At 42.1% G+C, this 21,196-nt stretch overlaps 1 protein-coding gene across 5 annotated transcripts in view; it reads right to left on the bottom strand.

The window, feature by feature from the left end:
- The window catches only part of mybl1 (v-myb avian myeloblastosis viral oncogene homolog-like 1), a 62,758-nt gene extending 49,338 nt beyond the window's left edge, over positions 1-13,420 (bottom strand). For 3 of the 5 annotated variants that reach the window (XR_006311529.1, XM_043689265.1, XM_043689266.1), the window contains exon 1: positions 13,078-13,420. Coding sequence is in view for 3 of the 5 variants with exons in the window: in XM_043689265.1 (XP_043545200.1) it covers positions 13,078-13,271 (194 nt within the window). In the remaining 2 variants the exon portion in view is untranslated. The other 2 variants (XM_043689269.1, XM_043689268.1) reach the window with 2 other exon arrangements.
- Between the last annotated feature and the right edge of the window lie 7,776 nt (positions 13,421-21,196).

Here is a 21,196-nt window from a genome sequence, read left to right as displayed (position 1 = left end):
TTTGCCAGCACTCGGCCCATATCCCTCTAAACCCTTCCTAATTATATACACATCCAGGTGCCTTTTAAATGTTGTAATTGTCCCAGCCCCCACCACTTCCTCTGCCAGCTGATTCCATACATGCATCAAGCTCTGCATGACAAAGTTACCCCGCAGCTCCCTTTTAAATCTTTCGCCTCTCATCCTAAGTCTAGTTCTGGAATCCCACCCCAAAGAAAGACCTGGTCTATCCATGCCCCTCATGCTTTTACAAACCTCTATAAGGTCCCCCCTTCAGCCTCTGACACTCAAGGGAAAACAGCCCAGCCTATTCGATCTCTCCCTATAGCTCAAACCTTCCAACCCTGGCACCATCCTTGTAAGTCTTTTCTGAACCCTTTCAAGTTTCACAACATCCTTCCGAGAGGAGGGAGACCAGAATTGCACACAGTATTCCAAAAGTGGCCTAACCAATGCCCTATACTGCAGCCAGACCGTCTGCTGCAAACAGCAGAAATTCAGCAAGTCTACAGGTTGCTGTCTTTGTTCCTAGGTAAAAAGGTGGGAAAAGGCCAGGCATGGTTGATTTGAACTGCACTTGCTAACTCTACAGGAGCACTCCTGTTCCTGTTAGCCCCACAAAGCTTGCTTGTCAGTAGTCTGGCTAGGTCATTGTGAGAATGTGTATAGGGTATAAGCAAGTAGGGAAAGAGTTAAGTTCTGAGTTTTGTGAAACATGAGGTTCAGCTGAGCATGACTCAGATCAGATAAGAATGTGCAGTTAACAATGGGGTGCTGGAGGCAAGGATAATGGGTTAACAAGGTGGAAAAGCATTAATTATGTAGAAGTATTTAACAATATTGGAATCATTCAGTATGTAAGGTCAGTTTAACAAGGTTGAAAAGTATTAATTATGTGAAGCCAGTTAAGGTTAAGAACATTCATTGTGCAACAGCAGATGATTTAAACTTTACTACTGACACTCGCTGATTGTAATGGTCACCCAATCAATATGCATGTTGCCTTATCTGGATGCTCCGCCCTGTAAAATGACTATATAATTCATTACGAATCTGCTGTTCCAGAGAAGACTGAGAATTCACGTCTTTTTGGACAGGGCAATTGTTGTCTCTCCCTCCAGGGCCTGGAATAAAGATGAAGGAGGTAAAACTTTACTGTGTCTCTGAGCGTTTTGCTTAGACTGAGGTGGGATCGGGATGACAATTGTAATTAGGATAATTTTGACAGTTGTGACACTGCTTTCCTGGTTAAAATATAAACATAGTTTCATGGCTAAATAGGAGCAGGAATAGGTCGATTTGCCCTGAAAGCTGTGTATCATGGCTGATTTTGACTGTGGCTTGACCTCTACTTTCCTGCTTATTTCCATGTAACCGTTTAACTTCTCATGAGGGAACAACTAGTTATCACCTACTGTCAAGTTCCCTCAGAATCATCATTAGATCACCTTTCAGGCTTCCAAACTCCAATGGGCACAGGCTAAATCTTTTTCAAAAGTCAAAAAAAAGACATCCCTTCATCCCCGGAGTCATTCCAATGAACTTTCTCTGAACAGCCTTAATACAAATAATCTCACCTCAAGTATAGAGACCAAACTTACACACAATACTCCAAGTGCAGTTTCACCAACATCCTGTCAAGTTGGAGCAAGATGCCCTCTTGCAAAAAAGAGCAAACAATCCAATTGCCTTCCTAATTACGTGCACGCTATCTTTTTGAAATTTTTTCACAGGGACACCCAGATCTGTTGATACTACAAAATTATGCAGTCTTTTTCATTTAAAGAATATTTCTATTTTTTTCTGCAAAAGTGGATAAGATCATATCTTCCCAATATGACAAAATTTTCAACTATTCATTGATACTACTTATTATCCCTAACTGAATCATTTTTAGCCCCCTCATGACTTGCTTTCCTATGGATCTTTGTATCAGCAGCAAATTTGGCTAAAATACAATCAGTCCCTTCACCAAGTCATCAATGTAGATTATAAATAGATGAGGTCCAAGTACTGAACCCTCTGGAACAGCATGAGATTTGCCTACCTGAAAATGAGTGTGGTGCTGGAAAAGCACAGCCGGTCAGGCATCGGAGGAGCAGGAATCTTCATGATGAAGAACTTATGCTTGAAATGCCGACTCTCCTGCTTTTCCAGCACCACAGTCTTCGACTCTGATCTCCAGCATCTGCAGTCCTCACTTTCTCCTATCTGAAAATGTCCCATTTATTCCAAATGTCAATCTTCTATCTGTACTAAATTATCCCCAACACCATGAATTTTTGTTGTGCCATATGCAAGGTATGACATGAAATGAAATGCCTTTTGGAAATCCTAATACAGTACATCTATTGATTTCCCACCTTGCTCATAACACATCCTCAAGGATGAAATTGGTCAAATGATATTTCACTTTCAGAATATCATGCTGATTTTGCTGTATTGCATTATGATTTTCTAAACATCTTGTTATTTCCTTAATTTTAGTTACTGATAAATAATTTGATAATCACTTCCTTAATAACTGATTCTAGCATTTTCCTGATAACTGATGGTCAGGATAAGTGACTTGTAGTTTCCTGCATTCTGTTTGTTCTATTATTCAAGAAAATCAAAGAACAAAGAAAGTTTACAGCCCAGGAACAGGCCCTTCGGCCCTCCAAGCCTGAGCCGATCCAAATGTACCGTCACTACTAAATATAATGATGCTATATTTGCAGTTTCCAATCCAATGGAACTTTTACAGATCTACAGAATTTAGGAAACTTACAACTAATACATCAACACACACTGCAATAATTTATCTTAAGGTCACAAGTTCAGACCGTCAGGCCCAGGCAACTTGTCAGCCTTTAGTTCCATTAGTTTTTCCCAAGTACTTATTTTCCAGTGATCATTGTTTTAAAATCCCTGCTCCCCTGTTGCCTATTGATTTTCTATTACTAAGGATATCTTGGGTGTCTTCTACAGTGAAATCAGATACAAAATACATTTTCTATTGTAATCCCCTAGTTTCATCTTCTAAGGGACTAACGTCCATTCAGCTACTCTTTTCGTTTTTATGCACTTGTTTGCTAGTTTTCCCTCATACTCCAATTTTCTACTGTACATCATTTATTTCAAATTCATACTATTGTTAATTTCTTTAGTTAGCTAAAGGGATAATAAATCCATTTTGAAGGGTCTATTTCCTTGCTCAGCATTATAAAATAACTCCTTAAGAATTTGTCATTGCTCTGTACCAGGCTTGTCCAGCAGGGACAACAGTCCTGTTGGTCCAGACTGCCCCACCGAGGAATGCTACACAGACTGTGAATGCTTCCAAGTGAGGTCATGTGGAAAAGTTTGCAAAGTGATGCTCCACCAATTAAAGGCCATTTTACACTCACATTTGCTGCTGACAGGTTCACTGTGCAAATATCCTGGCCTTCATTCAGTCTGAGGCCTGAGAATGGCAGCGAGTCTGTGGGACGAGAGAGGGAAGACTGTTAGGGACAGCATGCCTCATGGGACGGCGATGGGTCAGGGAACACTGATGCAAGTGGGAGGCAATGAGCAAGCACCTGTTCATTCATGAAGGAATCAGTAAACATGCGTGCATGCACAAACGGGCAGGCATGCCTGAGGAAGTAAGAACAGTGTGCACTCATGGGGCTGGATTACGCAACCTGCAAGTGCATGGGGAGGTATCAGTGTTGTACATATAGAGGGCAGTGGTTGCACACATGGCGTGGGAGGAAAGGAAATGAAGTGTAGGCAGGAAGGACAGATCCAAAAGGGCCCATGTGTGGGAGGGGGAAGCAGGTGTGAATATAGGCGTTAGGGAGAGGAGGAGAAGTGAAAGCAACATTTGCTTGAGGGACGAAGGGAAGAAGAGTGGTATACAAAGAAATGAGAGGGGTGGGAGCCATTGAGGGCGCAAGTTCCTGGGCAAGGGAGGAGAGGGCAGAGAGGATATGTGGAGTCGTGCCATTGTGCCAGGGATAGAAGGAGGAGAAGACTGCAGCAGAGATGGGGGTGGGAGGGGTGTGCATGAACAAGAGGAGGGGATAATGAGTATGGACATGTCGGAAAGATGGAAGGTAGGCACGTGTGGGAAGGTCACACGGTGGGGGTGCGCACACACAGTTGGGAATCAGAGGACTACCCACTTGAGAAGAGGGTGTAGTTTGGATATGAGCATAACAAGTAGTGGGAGGGCACACAGGAGGGAAGTGAGCTCGGGAAGAGTGGGGAAGCACCAGGGGGTGGAGGATGGTAAAAAAGGCAAAGGCATGAGGCCAGCAAACTCGCAGCACCTTAATGAGGCAAGATAGTGGTAATGTCACTGGCCTAGTAATCCAGAGGACTGGTCTATTTTGCTGGGAAAATGGCTCTGAATCTCACTTTTGCAAATGGTAAAACCTGAATTCAATAGAAATATGAAATTAAAAGATAATCTAATGGCGACCACTGTTACCATTTTGATGCCCTTTTAGGTATTAACATAACTCCACCCACAACTGCCCTCTGAAATGACTCTAACAAGCCAGTCAGTTCAAAAGCAATTATGGATGGACAATAAATGCTGGACCAGCAGTGATGCCCACATCCCAAGAATTAAAATAAAAGAAAATACTTCACACCAACATTTTTTCCTCCTATCACCTTTGCCTCTTTTGCTAATTACTTTAAATCTATGTCCTTTCTTACTTGATCCTTTTAGGAGTGCTCTGAACAGACACCTCATGGCTTTGAATACCTCTATCAAATCTCTTTTCAAGATTCTCTCCGAGGATAACAGTCCTAACTTTTACATCCAACCTCACTTGCTGTTGAAATCAAGCAAAAATGAGCAAGCATTATGTAACATGTATGTGGCATAGATATGATTCTGCTAACAGATGGTGAGGTGTCCACAGTTCAGAAGATCAAAGACATTTGAGACACCACTGATCGTTCGGTTTCTAACTCTCCAGTTGTGAGTTACTATCTCTGTGAAAAACCCAATCACCTTTTGTTTTCTCCATATTTAGTACTCTCTTGTCTCACAATAAGGGAAAGAACATTCATTTGATGGATAGAGTGCATTGGATGAGGATGATTATCAGGAAGATGCAAGATATTGCATAGGGCTGAGGGAGAGTGGTGGTGGAGAGAAAGATGGGGATGTGAGGAAGAAGTGCAAAGAAAAGGTAAGATGGTGAGACTATTCACATTCACTTGAAAAAACAGTGGGAAAGACTCTGGGTGTTGATGCACAGCACATGTTGGTGAACATGCAATTATACACATTTTCTGACTGATTAGGTATTAGAATGTTTACGGCACTGAAAACAAAGGAAAACACTATACCCCTACTGATGTTCCAAATTACCTCTAGTCATGACTGCTTTGTAGAATTGTTAGAGAAAGAGTATTTGGCTCACACTGCTCCCATAAATGTGTCGAAGGAAGATACTATTAAAAATGGAGTGCTTGGGCAGCATGGTGGCTCAGTGGTTAGCCCTATTGCCTCAGCGCCAGTGAGCTGGGTTCAATTCCATCCTCGGGTGGAAATTCCAAACAGGCATTCTCCCTGCAACTGCGTGGGTTTCTACTAGGTGCTCTGATTTCCTTCCAGAGTCAAAAACGTGCAGGTTAGGTGGATTGGTCATGCTACAGGTCCAGGATGTGCAGGCTAGATGGATAAACCATGGGAAATGCAGGGTTACAGGGGTAGGGTAGAGGGGTGAGAGCCTGGGTGGGATGGTCTTCAGAGGGTCAGTGCAGACTCTATGGACTGAATGGCCTGCTGATAGAATTATAGAACCCTACAGTCTATGACAGCCTTGAATCTACCTTGACAGTTTTCTCTAAACTGTCTTTGGATTGGATGACCACATTACATAACATCTTAGCCACCACTCATTTTCAGGTTTCCAACCCTATCCAGTATCATAGTCATTCCTCACTTACCTCAGTAACATTAGTCATAACTTGAACAATATTCAAATAGATACAAATATACAAACTTCAATATAAATTGTCCGTTACTTAACACATTGAATACTTTAAGCTAGTTTCTCAAGCACTATCTGCAAGTTCCCCTCCAACCTACTCAACATCCCAACTTAGAAACAAATCACAGTTGGGTCAAAATACTGAAACTCTCATAATAAGTGCTGTTGGAGTATCTACACCATTATGGCTGCAGCGATTGAAAGTACCTTACTAACATCTTCTCAAAAGACAACTGGGGATGTGCAATATATACTGGCCCAACCAGTGAAGCCCACATCACATGAATCAATCAATTTAACAAAAAAAGTTGTTCTTTTCTAAAGATGCCATGCCTACTTTATGTTAAGCCTAGATCAATACTTAATATGCTAACTTTGAAACAAACTTCATTATTTTTGTTTAAACACTATGTAAACATTATTTACTGCGGAAGCAATGATTTATATTAAGTGCAACTTCAAAGACACAAAAAAAGTCTCCAATGCATATTCAGGCTTTCAGAAATCAAAATTCATAACTTTGCTCCATTCAGGATGCAAAAATGGTTTATTGTTTTCAGGAATGTTACTAATATTTTCCAGAGTTGTTAACTAGAAATTATGTCTCCACTCAAAATTCCTATGCGGTTTTGTTCTGTTGCACAAATTAAATGATGTGTAAGATGTAGAACCTTTGAAATGGGTTAGGAAAAATAATCTACATAATGGTAATCGAAACAAAAAGTTTTGAAATTTTCAAAAAAAAATTTCAATAGATTTCACTTTATTGGTGCTCCTGATCATGTGCAGTCCTTGTCTTCTGATAGCTGTTCTATGGAGTAGCTCCCTCATCTTTACTGATTCTGTGGCTCGGCATTTCACCTATCTACGATCGACTTGGCTTCACTACCCACAGACATTAGCTTTCCCCTACTCCTTGTAAACTGCTGATATACGGTTTCTTAGTTCTGACTTCATGGAAGAATCCATGTGTGTCGTGGCTATCAGCAAGTTGCTGGATATCCTGTGCTCTCTCCATGCTCTGTCTGTTCTTTAGACAATGGGGATTTTGTTGGACTTGTCTGTATTCTTGCATTCTTCAGCTTTTGGTGGTGTTTCAGCCTTGTGCTTGCAACTTAGTAGTTCTAGGACCTCCTGATCATTCTTGTCAAACTAGTCTTGATATTTTCTGGTAGAGAAATCTAGAGTCTTCTTGCAGGTGCTGTTACAATGAATTTGAGGAGGAACTGCGTGCTGTGCACATTCTGTTATTCCTGTCGACTGACTGTCACCACATTGGCTGTGAAGTACCGACTCCTCAGTCAGTGAAAGCACTAAAACTCTAAATGGTGATTGTACTTATACAGCATAGCACCATCTGGTGACTTCACAAAGTTTAAAATTACATAGCACAGCAAATTTTCTGAGACACTTCAGATGATAGACTTGAGTAATATGACAAACATTGTTTGGTTCAAGCAATAATCAAGCATAGGAACAGGCTCTTCAGCACTCCAAGCCTTACCGAGACCTGCTTATTGGCCCATACGCAGTTTCTATCCCTCTGATTGCCTCCCATTTCATGTGTCTTAAACATTGCTAATGTGCCTGCTTCCACCACCTCCACTGGCAATACATTCCAGGCACCCACCACCCTGTATATAAACCTATCCCTGCACTTCTCCCCTAAACTTTCCCCCTTCACTTGAACCTGTGCTCTCTTCACCTAGGGAAAAGGCCTCTGACAATGCACTTTATCTATGCCTCTCAATTTTGTAGACCTCTATCAGGTCACTCCTCAGTCTCCCTCTTTCCAGTGAAAACAATCCAAGTTTATCCAACCTCTCCTCTTAACTAAAACCCTCCAGATCTGACAACATCCTGGTTTACCTTCTCTACAGAGAATCCACGGCAATCTGGTAGTATGGCAACCAGAAATGCTTGTAATATTTCAAATGTGGCCGAACTAAAGTTTTATACAGCTACAACATAACTTGCCAAATTTTATATTCGATGCCCCAGCTGATGAGGGCAAGTGTGCTGTATGCCTTCTTGACTATCTGATCAACCAGTTTGCCACATTAAGTAAATATTCACTGATTGCTTGGTATCTTGAGAGCAATTAAAAATATAATAAACTTAAGAAATTATAGCAACACTGAGGAAAAACAACAGAAAATGAGGAAAGGAAAAGAACAGACAACACTAGATCAGAAGATATGCATCACAAAGTGCTAAATTGCTCTGATGGGTTTTGATAAACCTTGAAACAATGTCTTCAGCATGCTAGATTTTTAAAATTCCTTCTTGGAATATGGGTCTCTGTCAAGTTTAGCATTCCTCAATTGTCCTTGGAATTATGGGACTAATCAAAGGTGTGTACACACACTTAATTTCTAGTGACAAGAGCTTACGGAATTAGAGATCATTGGTAATTTACCAGAACTTGCACAAGTATGAACTGATCAGAAAGCCATTATTTATTTATAAACGACAAGACATGTCTAAGTAACCTGATTTAATTGAGATTATTAATATAGCAGGATAAATGCAATATACTGTGCACTCTAGAAATTTGAAATAAAAAAATAGAAAATGTTAAAGAAATCAGCAGGTCTGGCTGCATCTGTGAAGACAGAAAGATAGTTAATTTTGAGTCTGATGTGATAAGTCAGAACTCTGAGGAGTTATATCAGACTCGAAACATTAACCCTAGTTTTCTCTCCATACATGTTGCTAAACTGACATGGCTATAGAATTAGTTACATGATTGGACACAGTAGGAATAATACAAAGTGACATGATATGACATATGCCATCCAGCTAGCATCATTAGCTTTTCATTATATTTACCCACAATCAGGAGAAGAAACAGTTTAATTATGTCAATTTGGATGCAAACAATAAATAGCACAGGGGCATAACAATGTAAAGGTCTTTATGATTAAAGATGTATAATTTATTTTTTTTAGGTTGGATTGCAAAAGTATGGCATATAAGCATTTTTTAATGACAAAATCCTTCATAAAAGTAAACAAGGTCATGGTCTTTCCATGACAGTGATTTAATCCAGTACGTGACTACAAGTAAATAACTGAAAACCCAAGGTGTTAAATGGAAAAATATTTATGTAATATATGCGGTTTATGACACAGAGTTAACATACAAAGCAGTTGGATTTATTTACATTTCAGAAGAATCTAGGATGAGCAAGTCTTTTTTAAAAAAAAACAAAAAGTTCAGAAGACACTAGTTTTGAGTTTACAAACCAGTTTAGTTCCTCTTCTAGAAACACATCAGAAAACAAGCTACTTCTAAAATTTGGTTTAAGGTATTTCAAACGCAGGAGAGAGTTTAGTTAAGAACCTGCAGGTTATTAGAGTTGAGAAAGTTTAAGCTATCAAATTTGTAGAAAAGTTCAGATCAACAGACTTGAAAGGACTTATTAAAACTGTCTCCACAGACTATGGAAAAGTATGTGGGAGGATTCAGGTAAGTGGACTCCTAAAGAACTGAGATCGGACACAGGTAAATTAGAAACCCACCGATATTGGTAGACAAAGCAATGAGCCTGAAAATGGTCTCTCATGCAGAAAAAGTTGAACGTAAGCCAAAGTAAAGTCTCTTGAAGGGAAAGTTAGGGCACAAACAACCAAATGATGGGAGAAAATAAGATGAAGCAGTGAAAGTGGGTGTGAGTTCAGAATACAAATGAGATCCAAGCTAAATACTGAAATTTCAGACAGATGTGAAAAGGTGGCATAGGGTGTATGAGAAGAGGTTTGCTGTTAACATAAAAAAAGGTAGCAAGAAGAGTGATGGATCCCATCCTGACACATTCATGGAGACAGAAGGTGTTGTTACCTAATGATTCCCTAACATCTATCGTCACCAGGGAAGATTTTATGCAAGCCATATTGAAAGAGGAAGCTGAAAGACTCAAGGGCTAAAAGTTGACGAAGGTATTAATAAAAGTTGCTGTACTTAACTGATAACTCAGTGGATGAGATACATGAGGATGTTGGGTGAAGTAAAAAAAATGGAAATTACATAAGCACTGATCATAATCTTTCAATCCTCTTTTAATATGTGACTGTCCAAGAGGACTGAAGCATTTCAAATATTATAGATATTTTCAAACCAGCCTGTTCAGAGATGCAATTACACAGTTCTGGAGTAGGTGGGACTTGAACTCGGGACACTACCACACGCACCTGTTCAAACATTATACACTTCTTTAAAAGTAAGAGGGTGAGGATCAAAGCAGCAACTACAGGCCAGTCAGTTTAATATCAGTATTGAGAAATGTTTTACAAATCATCATTCTGGACAAAATTAACAGTTACTTGCTCAAGTGTGGATTAATTAAGGAAAATCAGTCTGGATATATCAAGGGCAAATCATATTTAACTGTTAAAAGCTGCAAAGACCGGATCATCAAGTAACATGCGTGGAGAGAAGCAGAATTACCTCATCGGTTGAGTAGTTCTGGCATTGTGTTTGATTTTCACATCTTTTTTTAAAACTGAATCAAATTAGTTAAAGGTAACAGAGAGGATTGAGGTTAACACAGTTAATATGGTAGGCGGAGGTGGGTACTGCAGATGCTGAAGATTAGAGTCAAGGTTAGAGTGGTGCTGGAAAAGCACGGCAGTTCAGGCAACATCTGAGGAGCAGAAAAATCGATGTTTTGGGCAAAAGCCCTTCTTCAGCCCTGATGAAAGGTTTTTGCACGAAACGTAGATTTTCCTGCTCCTCGGATGCTGCCTGACCTGCTATGCTTTTCCAGCACCACTCTAATCTTGACGTTTAATATGGTGTACATAGACTTCCAAAAGACATAAAATGTGATGTAACAGGTTTGCCAACCAAGTTAAATCCATGAGTAATGGATACAAAGTTTGTTGAAAGACTGGAAGCAATTGATACAGGGTTCCCCAAGACCCAGTGCTATAAACCTAGTTTTCCTTGATTGAAATTAATGACAGATTTGCATGGGTGGCACAATTTCAAAATTTAGTTGACAACTTGCTCATAGTGTGAACTGTCAGGAGGACAGAAATCACTTCAAGAGGTCAAAAGCAAGTTGATGGAGTGGGCAGATTAAACTTAACTAAAAGTGAAACTTACATTCTGTTATGAAATTCAAGAAAGGGCATGAAAATTAAGGCATAATCCTTAAAGTGGTGCAAGAAGAGAGAGACCTTGGGTGTATGTATGCACACTGGTAGGGTTGATTGAGAAAACAATTAACAAATCCTTGGTTTACAAATATGGGCAGAGTAAAAATTCAATCAATCAATCACTAATCCTCAACTGGAATTTTGTCTCCAAAGGAGTGAAAGCTTCAGAGTAGGAACAAAAAACATTCAGAGCAATTCTAGGGATGAGACACCTCATTGTCCTTAGACAACGTTCAGAGGTTTTTGATAGAGGTGTTCAAAATCATTAGGGAGGTGCCGGTTTTGGACCGAGGTGGACAAAGTTAAAAATCACACAACACCAGGTTATAGTCCAACAGGTTTATTTGTAAGCACTATTTTTCGGAGCACCGTTCCTTCATCAAACGGTTGTAGTCTAGATAGCATAGTGGGATCCGGATAGGAAGAAGCTATTTGAGAGCCAGAGGACACCATGTTAAGGTGAACGATAAAACAACAAACAGCACAAGGAAAAACAATTTTTTCAAAATAACAATCAAGTGGCTGGGATCTGGCATGCACCACCTAAGTGTGGTGTGGTGGCAAATTCAATCGTGGCTTTCAAAAGAGAATTGGATAAATGTCCAAAGACGAAAAAAATAGACTACAGAAAAAGGTCAAGGGGAATGGCACTAGGCAAACTGCTCTTATAGAGACACAGCTTGGGCAAAAGGCTGAATAGCTTCATTCCACATTGTAACCAATCTAAAAATCTGTTTGGTTAACTGGTCATTTCAGATAAAATTATTCACTTGAAGACAAGAGTACCAAGAATAAATATCTCAGAGAAAAGTAACTTATCTCTGGTTTACGTGAAATGGACTTGACTTCTGTAATTTATTATAGAGAAAAATAAGCAAGCAAACCCAAGTCCTACTTAGCTGGTACTCAATAAAACTACTCTGAAGATCCTAGTTAACGATTTCAATATAAACGGTGGAAGCCCCGTGAGATTCAAGGACAGAAGAAACCTCGGACTTCAATTGAAAATAGTTGGTCGTGTTCCTCTCCCCTCAAATTCTAACCCAGCAGATAAAACAAAACCTGGGTAATGTTATTCTATCGATTTATTCAAGGATAAGCCTACAATCGACTTGACAACTAAAGACGGCAGTGATTTTTGGACTGAATCCCAGCAACTGCTAGTGGCCAACTGCTGCCAATGTTACTTCTGGCCAGGTTCTGAGATCAGTTTCACAACGATATTGCACGCCCAGCTGTGATGTGGCGTGTTATACCTCCCAACAACACATGAATGACAACTCAACGGGTTGTAATCTGTCACGTTATATCTGATGCACATTTCACTTTGAAGTTTAGCGGCTCCCCAATAAGCTTTCCTGGATGGAAGCAAACACACGCCTTTTGCAAAACTAGCCATAACGTGACAACGATCCGTAGGCACTCCAATAAGCCCGGCTTTGATAACACATTTGTGCAGGAGCAGCTGCAAACATCGCAGGTTGTGTGTGACCTGCTGCGGGCAGCTGACAGCCGCAACAACTTTGAAATAATAAAAAAAAGAGAGCTCAGTGTCCCACACTAGCAACCCAGAATCAGTGAGAAACCATCCGCTGAGCACTCACCTCCGAGCTCGCTTGGCCATCACTGTCAAGGACGGTTACCTCCCTCTTCTTCCTTCTCAGTCACTCACTCGCTCGGGGGCTTCAGGATGGTCAATCTCCGATCATTAATACATGGACTGAAGGTCGCTGTTGGCTGACTGAGTACCAACGGTAGGGTCACCATATCCCCAGGCAGCCGGGTGAGAGACAGCGTCTGTATGTATATGTGTGTGTATGTATGTCTGGCTTATAGGGGACCTCAGCTCTCCGCTGCTGCCTCTCAGCCACTCTCCTGCTCCGTTTCTATATCCCGCCAAATCTCGCGCCCAGCCTTCCCTCTCAAACACTCACCAACAACATTTGAATGTGCGCACGCGTCCTGACCGTTCATAGGGCCCGCCGCGGGAGGGGGGCGGCGCGAGCGGCCGCGCGGGCGGGCGACAAGCACTCTGGGAATTGCAGTCCGCATCGAAGCCCGTGCGCCTTGACAGCGAGCGTCGACTGCGCGTGCGGGCGACAGGCCCTCTGGGAATTGTAGTCCACATTGAAGCCCGTGCGCCTTGACAGCAAACGTCGATTGCGCCATCTTGTGTGGATTTCAAACACCGCGGCTGCTGCTGGCCGGCGATCGGCAAATCTCTCACTGTTAAGTGCTTGTTGCAAAAAAAAACTAACCATACCTTGGCACTTTATTTTAATTAGTTACTGTTTTTGTTAAAACGTTTGCAACAGGAATAGCCAGGGTCTGGTGGTATAATGCTAGTGTCCCTACCTCTGAGCCAGGAGGCTCGAGTTTAAGTGTCACTTTGCCCCAAGGTGGATTATAACTTCTCCGAACAGGTTGATCAAAGAATACCTGTAGCAGTAGCCATAAACATCGTACTTTGGCGAACTCAGCAGGTCTGTGGAGAGAGAAATCGCGTTAATGAAGTTTTTCCAGCAATTTCTGCTTTTGTTTCAGATTTCCATCGTCTACCATTCTCGATTTTATTATTGTACTTCGAGTTCCTCTCGCAACGTGTATGTTTGTAGTAAATCTTTCCTGGAGTTACAAACGGCAAATTGTAGAATATGGTCCCTTCTTGGAATGAAGGCTATGCCAGCGTTTATTGCTCATCCCTAATTACCTATGAGCTTATACTCCACAACCACCTGATGAAGGAGCAGCGCTCCGAAAGCTGGTGCTTCCAATTAAACCTGTTGGACTATAACCTTGTGTTGTGGGATTTTTAACTTAGTACACCCCAGTCCAACACCTGCGCCTCCAAATCACACCTAGAGAGCAATTACCTGAGGGTCAGGAGTCACATGTAGGCCAGACCAGGCAAGGAGGGCAGTTTCCTTCCCTAAAAGACATTAGTGAATTAGATGGGGTTTTCTCCTTAACAATCAACACGATTAGACTCTTAATTCCAGATTTACTATTATAATTATTAAATTCAATGCCACCATCTGCTGTGGCAGGATTTGACCCTAGGTCCCTAATGGTAGCACAGTGGTTAACACTGCTGCTTCACACTGCTAGAGACCCGGTTCACTTCCCATCTCAGGCAACTGTCTGTGTGGAGTTTGCACATTCTCCCTGTGTCTGCGTGGGTTTCCTTCGGGTGCTCCGGTTTCCTCCCACAGTCCAAAAATGTGCAGGTTAGGTGAATTGGCCATGCTAAATGCCCGTAGTGTTAGGGGAATGGGTCTGGGTGGGTTGTTCTTTGGAGGGTCGGTGTGGACTTGTTGGGCCGAAAGACCTGTTTCTACACTGTCTAAAACATCACCTCAATATCTTGATCAGTAGTCTAATGATAATATCGCTCAGCGATCATCTCCCCACACTTCAAAAAACCCTTGCTATCACTGAGAGGTTACAACAACATCTGAAGCCCCGTAATGGAGTAGGAAAAAAAAGGGTCTTTGTGTTACTGCCATGTTGTTCCTTTGTTTCTTCTGCTTCTCCTCATGTTCCTTGAATAAATGGACAGGGGTTCAGCTTTGTGTACAAAAAATAAGATGTGCAATTATTTCAGATTTTTCATTGACCCTAACGGGCCTCAGTACAATTTACAGAAAACAAGGTATTTAAATATAATTACTTCAGTAATGATTTTGCGTTGAGCAATAAATATCAGCCTTAATTACTTTTAGATTTAAATAACTCTGCAGACTCATTACGAAACAGGAGCTTTACTAGAACACATCTCACTGATCTGTCTTACATCTTACACAAACTTGTACAATCACAAAATCATATGATATCACATCACTTCCAGATATAGATTGGCATTAATCCATTAAAATACACACCTCCTCCATCCTCCCAAAATCTCCAATGCTGGTTTCTGGATTGTTAAAATCAAGAAACCATAATCTTGAACTCAGGCATATTTCAATTCTTAAATGTTGTTTTCTTCTCTTATGTCCTTTCTCCATTCTTCTCTCAAGGCCACAATGGTTGTCCCTATATGAGTATATGTCAAAGGGTCCTTGTCCCCTCTGAAAGGGATCAGAGCTTTCAGTCCAGCAGTTGGTCTGTCAGACTTTCCTGGGCAGCAGGGAATTGGTAGCTAACTTGGGTTTGCAGTTCACATTTTCAACTGATTTAATGAATGCAGTTTCTCTGATTGGTTAGATTGGGTAGATTACAGCTTCCACAGGCTATCTGGCAACCAGTGCACGCATGTTCCATTTCACAGTACAATGCAACTCATTGTTTGAATGAGGTGAAGTCACAGATGTTATGCTGAATAGGCTGGGGTTGTTTTCCCTGGAGTGTTGGAGGCGGAGGGGTGACCTTATAGAGGTTTATAAAATCATGAGGGGCATGGATAAGTAAATAGACAAGGTTTATTTACTTGTAGAGCTGTAGCAAAACCTCGCGGCTCTTAAACTTGATCCCCCTGTTAATGAATGCTAAAACACCATATGCTTTCTTAACAACCCTATCCACTTGGATGGCAACTTTGAGGGATCTATGTACTTGCATACCCAGCTCCCTCTGTTCCTCCACACTGCCAAAAATCCTGTGTTTAATTCTATATTCAACATTCGGGTTCGACCTTCCAAAATGCATCACTTCGCATTTATCCAGGTTGAACTCCATCTGCAATTTCTCAGCCCAGCTCTACATCCTGTCTATGTCACGCTGCAGCCTGCAATAGCCCTCGATACTATCAACGGCACCTCCAACCTTTGTGTCATCTGCAAATTTACTAATCCACCCCTCAACCTCCTCATCCAAGTCATTTATAAAAACTACAAAGAGCAGAGGCCCAAGAACAGAGCCCTGCGGGACCCCACTCATTACTGACCTCCAGAAAGAATACTTTCCATCTACAACTACTCTCTGCCTTCTGTCAGCCAACTAATTCTGAATCCAGATAGCCAACTCTCCCTGTATCCCATACTTCCTGACTTTATGAATGAGCCTACCATGGCGAACCTTATCAAATGCCTTGCTGAAGTCCAGATACACCACATCCAGTACTTGACCTTCGTCGACCTGTCTTGTCACCTCCTCAAAGAACTCAATAAGTTTTGTGAGGCATGACCTGCCCCTCACAGAGCCATGCTGACTGCCTTTAATCACACTATGCTTTGTCAATAGTCATAAATCCTATCCCTCAGAATTCTTTCCAAAACTTTGCTGACCACAGATGTAAGACTGACTGGTCTGTAATTGCCAGGGATTTCCCTATTGCCCTTCTTGAAAAGAGGAACAACATTTGCCTCCTTCCAATCCTCTGGTACGACTCCCGTGGAGAGTGAGGAGGCAAAGATCCTCGCCAGCGGCTTAGCAACTTCCTTTCTCGCTTCCCGGAGGAGCCTAGGATAAATCTGGTCTGGCCCTGGGGACTTATCAATCTTAATGTTTTCCAAAACTTCCAGCACATCAGCTTCATCAATTTTGATCTCGTCAAGCCTGTATCCCAGCTCCTCAAAGTTTTCATTCACAACAAGGTCCCTTTCCTTAGCGAAAACTATGCAAAAAAATTCATTTAGGGCTTCCTCTATCTGCTTGGACTCCATATCCCTAATCGGCCCCAGGTTCTCCCTGGTCATTCTCTTATTCCTCACGTATGAGTAAAATGCCTTTGGGCTCTCCCTAATCCTTCTTGCGAAGCCTTTTTCATGCTCCCTCCTGGCTCTCCTCAGTCCATTTTTGAGCTTCTTTCTAGCAAGCCTGTAATCCTCTAACGCTGTGCTTGATTCTTGCCCTCCACCTTACGTAAGCTACCTTCTTCCTTTTGACGAGAAGCTCCTCTGTTCTCATCATGCAAGGTTCCTTAATCTTACCCCTTCTTACCTGCCTCAGAGGAACAAATTCGTGCATCACTCACAACAACTGCACCTTAAATAGTCTCCACATTCTGCTGTGCCCTTTCTGTGGAATTGCTCCCAGTCTGTACTTCCCCACTCCTGTCTGATAGTGTCATAATTTCCTTTTCCCCAATTAAATACCTTCCCTTTGTAACTGCTCCTTTCCCTTTCCAAGGCTACTATAAATGTGAGGTAGTTGTGATTACTGTCACCAAAGTGTTCTCCCACCGCGAGATCTGACACTTGTCCTGGTTCATTGCCGAGCACCAAATCCAAAATGGCCTCTCCCCTTGTCAGCCTGTCCACATACTGAGTAAGGAAACCTCCTGAACACACTGGACAAAAACGGCTCCATCCAATCCATCTGCACTTAGGAGGTTCCAGTCGATATTGGGAAAGTTGAAATCACCCATGACAACAACCCTGTTACATCTGCATTTTTCCAGAATCTGCCCGCCTAGGAGTTCTTCAATCTCTCTTATCCTATTAGGTGGTCTGTAGAAAACCCCCAATGTAGTGGCTCTTCCCTTGCTGTTCCTAACTTCCATCCATACTGACTCAGTACACAAACCTTCCTCAACAACCTTCATTTCTGTAGCTGTGATGCACTCTCTGATTAGCAATGCTACACCACCTCCTCTTTTTCCATGCTCTCTGTTTTTTTTAAACGTTCTAAACCCTGGAATATCAAGCAACCATTCCTGCCCCTGTGAAACCCAATTCTCTGTTATGGCAACATCATTGTAGCCCCAAGTACTGATCCATGCTCTAAGTTTGTCACACTTGTTTCTGACACTCCTTGCGTTAAAGCAGACAAATTTAACCGATCCCTTTGTTTCATCGCGTGATATACCTTCCCGATAGACTCACTACATCCTGTCACTGCCCCATCTGCAACTGTCCTCCTGTACAGACAAGTAGGACCAAAGAGTCTGTTTCTGTGCTATGCACTTGCACATAGCAAGTTTGGTATCGGATCCAGACTGTCTTGCCTAGTTGGAGTATTCCTTATTATATTTGGTATAGTTCCACATCTAGCTAGAATGATACTTGTCCTCTTTTTTTTCCAAGTCATTAGCTTGTACATATGGCATGAGTGCACAAGTGAGAGCAGGGATTGAGTTCTTAGTCCTGTTTGCATTGAGTTCACATGGTGCTGGACCATTTTGTAGAAACATAGAATTATACAGCAAGAAAACAGACCTCACAGTCCAACTCATCCATGCTGACCAGATATCCAAAACTGATCTAGTCCCATTTGCCAGCATTTGGCCAGTATTAGCAAGTTTTGAGAATATTTGTAGCTCAGGTTGAGGTTCTGGATTAAGTTTGCTTGCTGAGCTGTAAGGTTCATTTTCAGATGTTTCACCACCAAACTAGATAACGTCATCAGTGAGCCCCTGGTGAAGCACCGGTGTTACTGACCTGCTTTCTAGTGTATTCAAAAAGAATGGGTACCCAATGAACACAGTCTGCCAATTTCTCAGCAACAAACCCAAACAAGCAGACAAAACCTGCCCAGAAATCCGAGCCACTCTCTCCTACCTCAAAGACATCTCAGAAATGACTGCCAGACTATTCTAACCTCTTGGCATCATGGTAGCCCATAAACCCACCAACACACTAAAACAGCAGCTAATTAATTTGAAAGACCCCATACAGACAACAAGCAAAACTAATGTCATTATAAAATACCTTGCAAGAACTGTAACACCCACTACATTGGACAAATAGGCAGAAAACTAGCCACCAGGATACATGAACATCAACTAGTCACAAAAAGACATGACCCACTATCACTAGTATCCTTATATACAGATGAAGAAGGGCACCACTTTGACTGGGACAACACATCCATCCGAGGACAAGTCAAACAGAGACACCCATGAGAATTCCTAGAAGCAGGTATTCCAACCAGAACTCTATCAACAAAAACACCGACTTGGGCCCCATTTGCCATCCTCTGAGAAAAAGGACAGGAAATGTCATCACCACAGAAACTGACATCATGAACCCAAGGAAACCTAAACACATAAAGAGAAAGCGGATCACCAACACCAGGGCTTCACCGGATGAACACTTCCCATCAACCACCATCCACTGTCTTCTTTCAGCTAGCCAATTTCTGATCCAAACCACTAAATCCAATGGGTGGCACGGTGGCACAGTGGTTAACACTGTTGCCTCGCAGCGCCAGAGACCCGGGTTCAATTCCCGCCTCAGGCGACTGACTGTGTGGAGTTTGCACGTTCTCCCCGTGTCTGCGTGGGTTTCCTCCGGGTGCTCCGGTTTCCTCCCACAGTCCAAAGATGTGCAGGGCCAGGTGAATTGGCTATGCTAAATTGCCCGTAGTGTTAGGTAAGGGGTAAATGTAGGGGTAGGGGTATGGGTGGGTTCGCTTCGGCGGGTCGGTGTGGACTTGTTGGGCCGAAGGGCCTGTTTCCACACTGTAATGTAATGTAATCTAATCTAATCTAATCTAAATCACCCTAATTCCATGCCTCTGTATTTTGTGCAGTGGCTTACCTAGGGAAACCTTCTCAAATGCTTTCTATAATTCATATACACCACATCAACCACTTTACCCTTGTCCACCTGTTTGGTCACCATCTCAAAGAACTCAATAAGGTTTGTGAAGCATGTTGACTATCCCTAATCAACTTATTCCTCTCAAGATGATTATAAATCCTATCTCTTATATCCTTTTCCAACACTTTACCCACAACTGAAGTAAGGCTCACTGGATTGTCTCTGCGCCTCTTTTTGAAGAAGGTGACAACATTTGCTATCCTCCAGTCTTCTGGCACTATTCCTGTTGACAATGATGACATGAAGATCGAAGCCAAAGGGTCTGCAATCTCTTCCCTGGCTTCCCAGAGAATCGTAGGATAAATCCCATCCAGCCCAGGGGACTTACCACACTTTCCATAGTTGCTAACACCTCCTCCTTATGAACCTCAATACAGTCCAGTCTAGCATCCTGTATCTCAGTATTCTCCTCGACAACATTGTCTTTTTTTAGTGCGAATACTTACGAAAAATATTCACCTAGCGCTTCCACTATTTCCTCGGACTCTCCACACAACTTTCCACTACTACCGTTGATTGGCCTGAATCTTTCTCTTGTCATTCTTTTATTCCTGATTTACGTATAGAAAGCTTCAGAGTTTTCCTTGATGCTATCTGCCAACAACTTCTCATGCCCCTTCCTGGCTCTTCTTAGCTCTCTCTATAGGTCTTACTTGGCTAACTTGTAACTCTCAAGCGCCCTAACTGAACCTTCACATCTCAACCTAATATAAGCTGCCTTCTTCCTCTTGACAAGATTCAGCTTCTTTAGTAAACCACGGCTCCCTCGGGTATGATCTCTTGAAATGATAAGTACTGATAATGAAGCTTCTAAATAAAAATAATCTAAAGATGAATCTTAAAGATTTCAAGTGACAGAACTGTAACCATTTCCTTTCGAAGGTTGTTTCATTGTAGATTGTCCTTAGGAAAAATGATTGTTGATTCACTGTCTTAAGAACAAGAGGTCCTAATAAAAATGAAGTGCTGGAGAAACAAAGTGCTCGGTCTGGCAGCATCTGAGGAGACAGAAACAGAGCTAACATTTTGAGTTAGAGTCATAGAGATGTACAGCACGGTAACAGACTCGTCGGTCCAACCTGTCCATGCCGACCAGATATCCCAACCCAATCTAGTCCCACCTGCCAGCACCCGGCCCATATCCCTCCAAACCCTTCCTATTCATATACCCATCCAAATGCCTCTTAAATGTCGCAATTGTATCAGCCTCCACCAATTCCTCTGGCAGCTCATTCCATAAAGGTAAAAACAATGACTGCAGATGCTGGAAACCAGATTCTGGATTAGTGGTGCTGGAAGAGCACAGCAGTTCAGGCAGCATCCAAGGAGCAGCAAAATTGACGTTTCGGGCAAAAGCCCTTCATCAGGAATAAAGGCAGAGAGCCTGAAGCGTGGAGAGATAAGCTAGAGGAGGGTGGGGGTGTCCTTGCAAGAGGAGGGATGAAGATGATAGGTCAGGGAGGAGAGGGTGGAGTGGACAGGTGGAAAAGGAGATAGGCAGGTAGGACAAGTCCGGACAAGTCAAGGGGACAGTGCTGAGCTGGAAGTTTGGAACTAGGGTGAGGTGGGG

This window comes from Chiloscyllium plagiosum, chromosome 4 (assembly GCF_004010195.1).
Source record: "Chiloscyllium plagiosum isolate BGI_BamShark_2017 chromosome 4, ASM401019v2, whole genome shotgun sequence".
NCBI classification, from domain to species: Eukaryota; Metazoa; Chordata; class Chondrichthyes; order Orectolobiformes; family Hemiscylliidae; genus Chiloscyllium; species Chiloscyllium plagiosum.
Note: the sequence above shows the minus strand (reverse complement) of the source record. Positions and strands in the feature narration are given on the sequence as shown.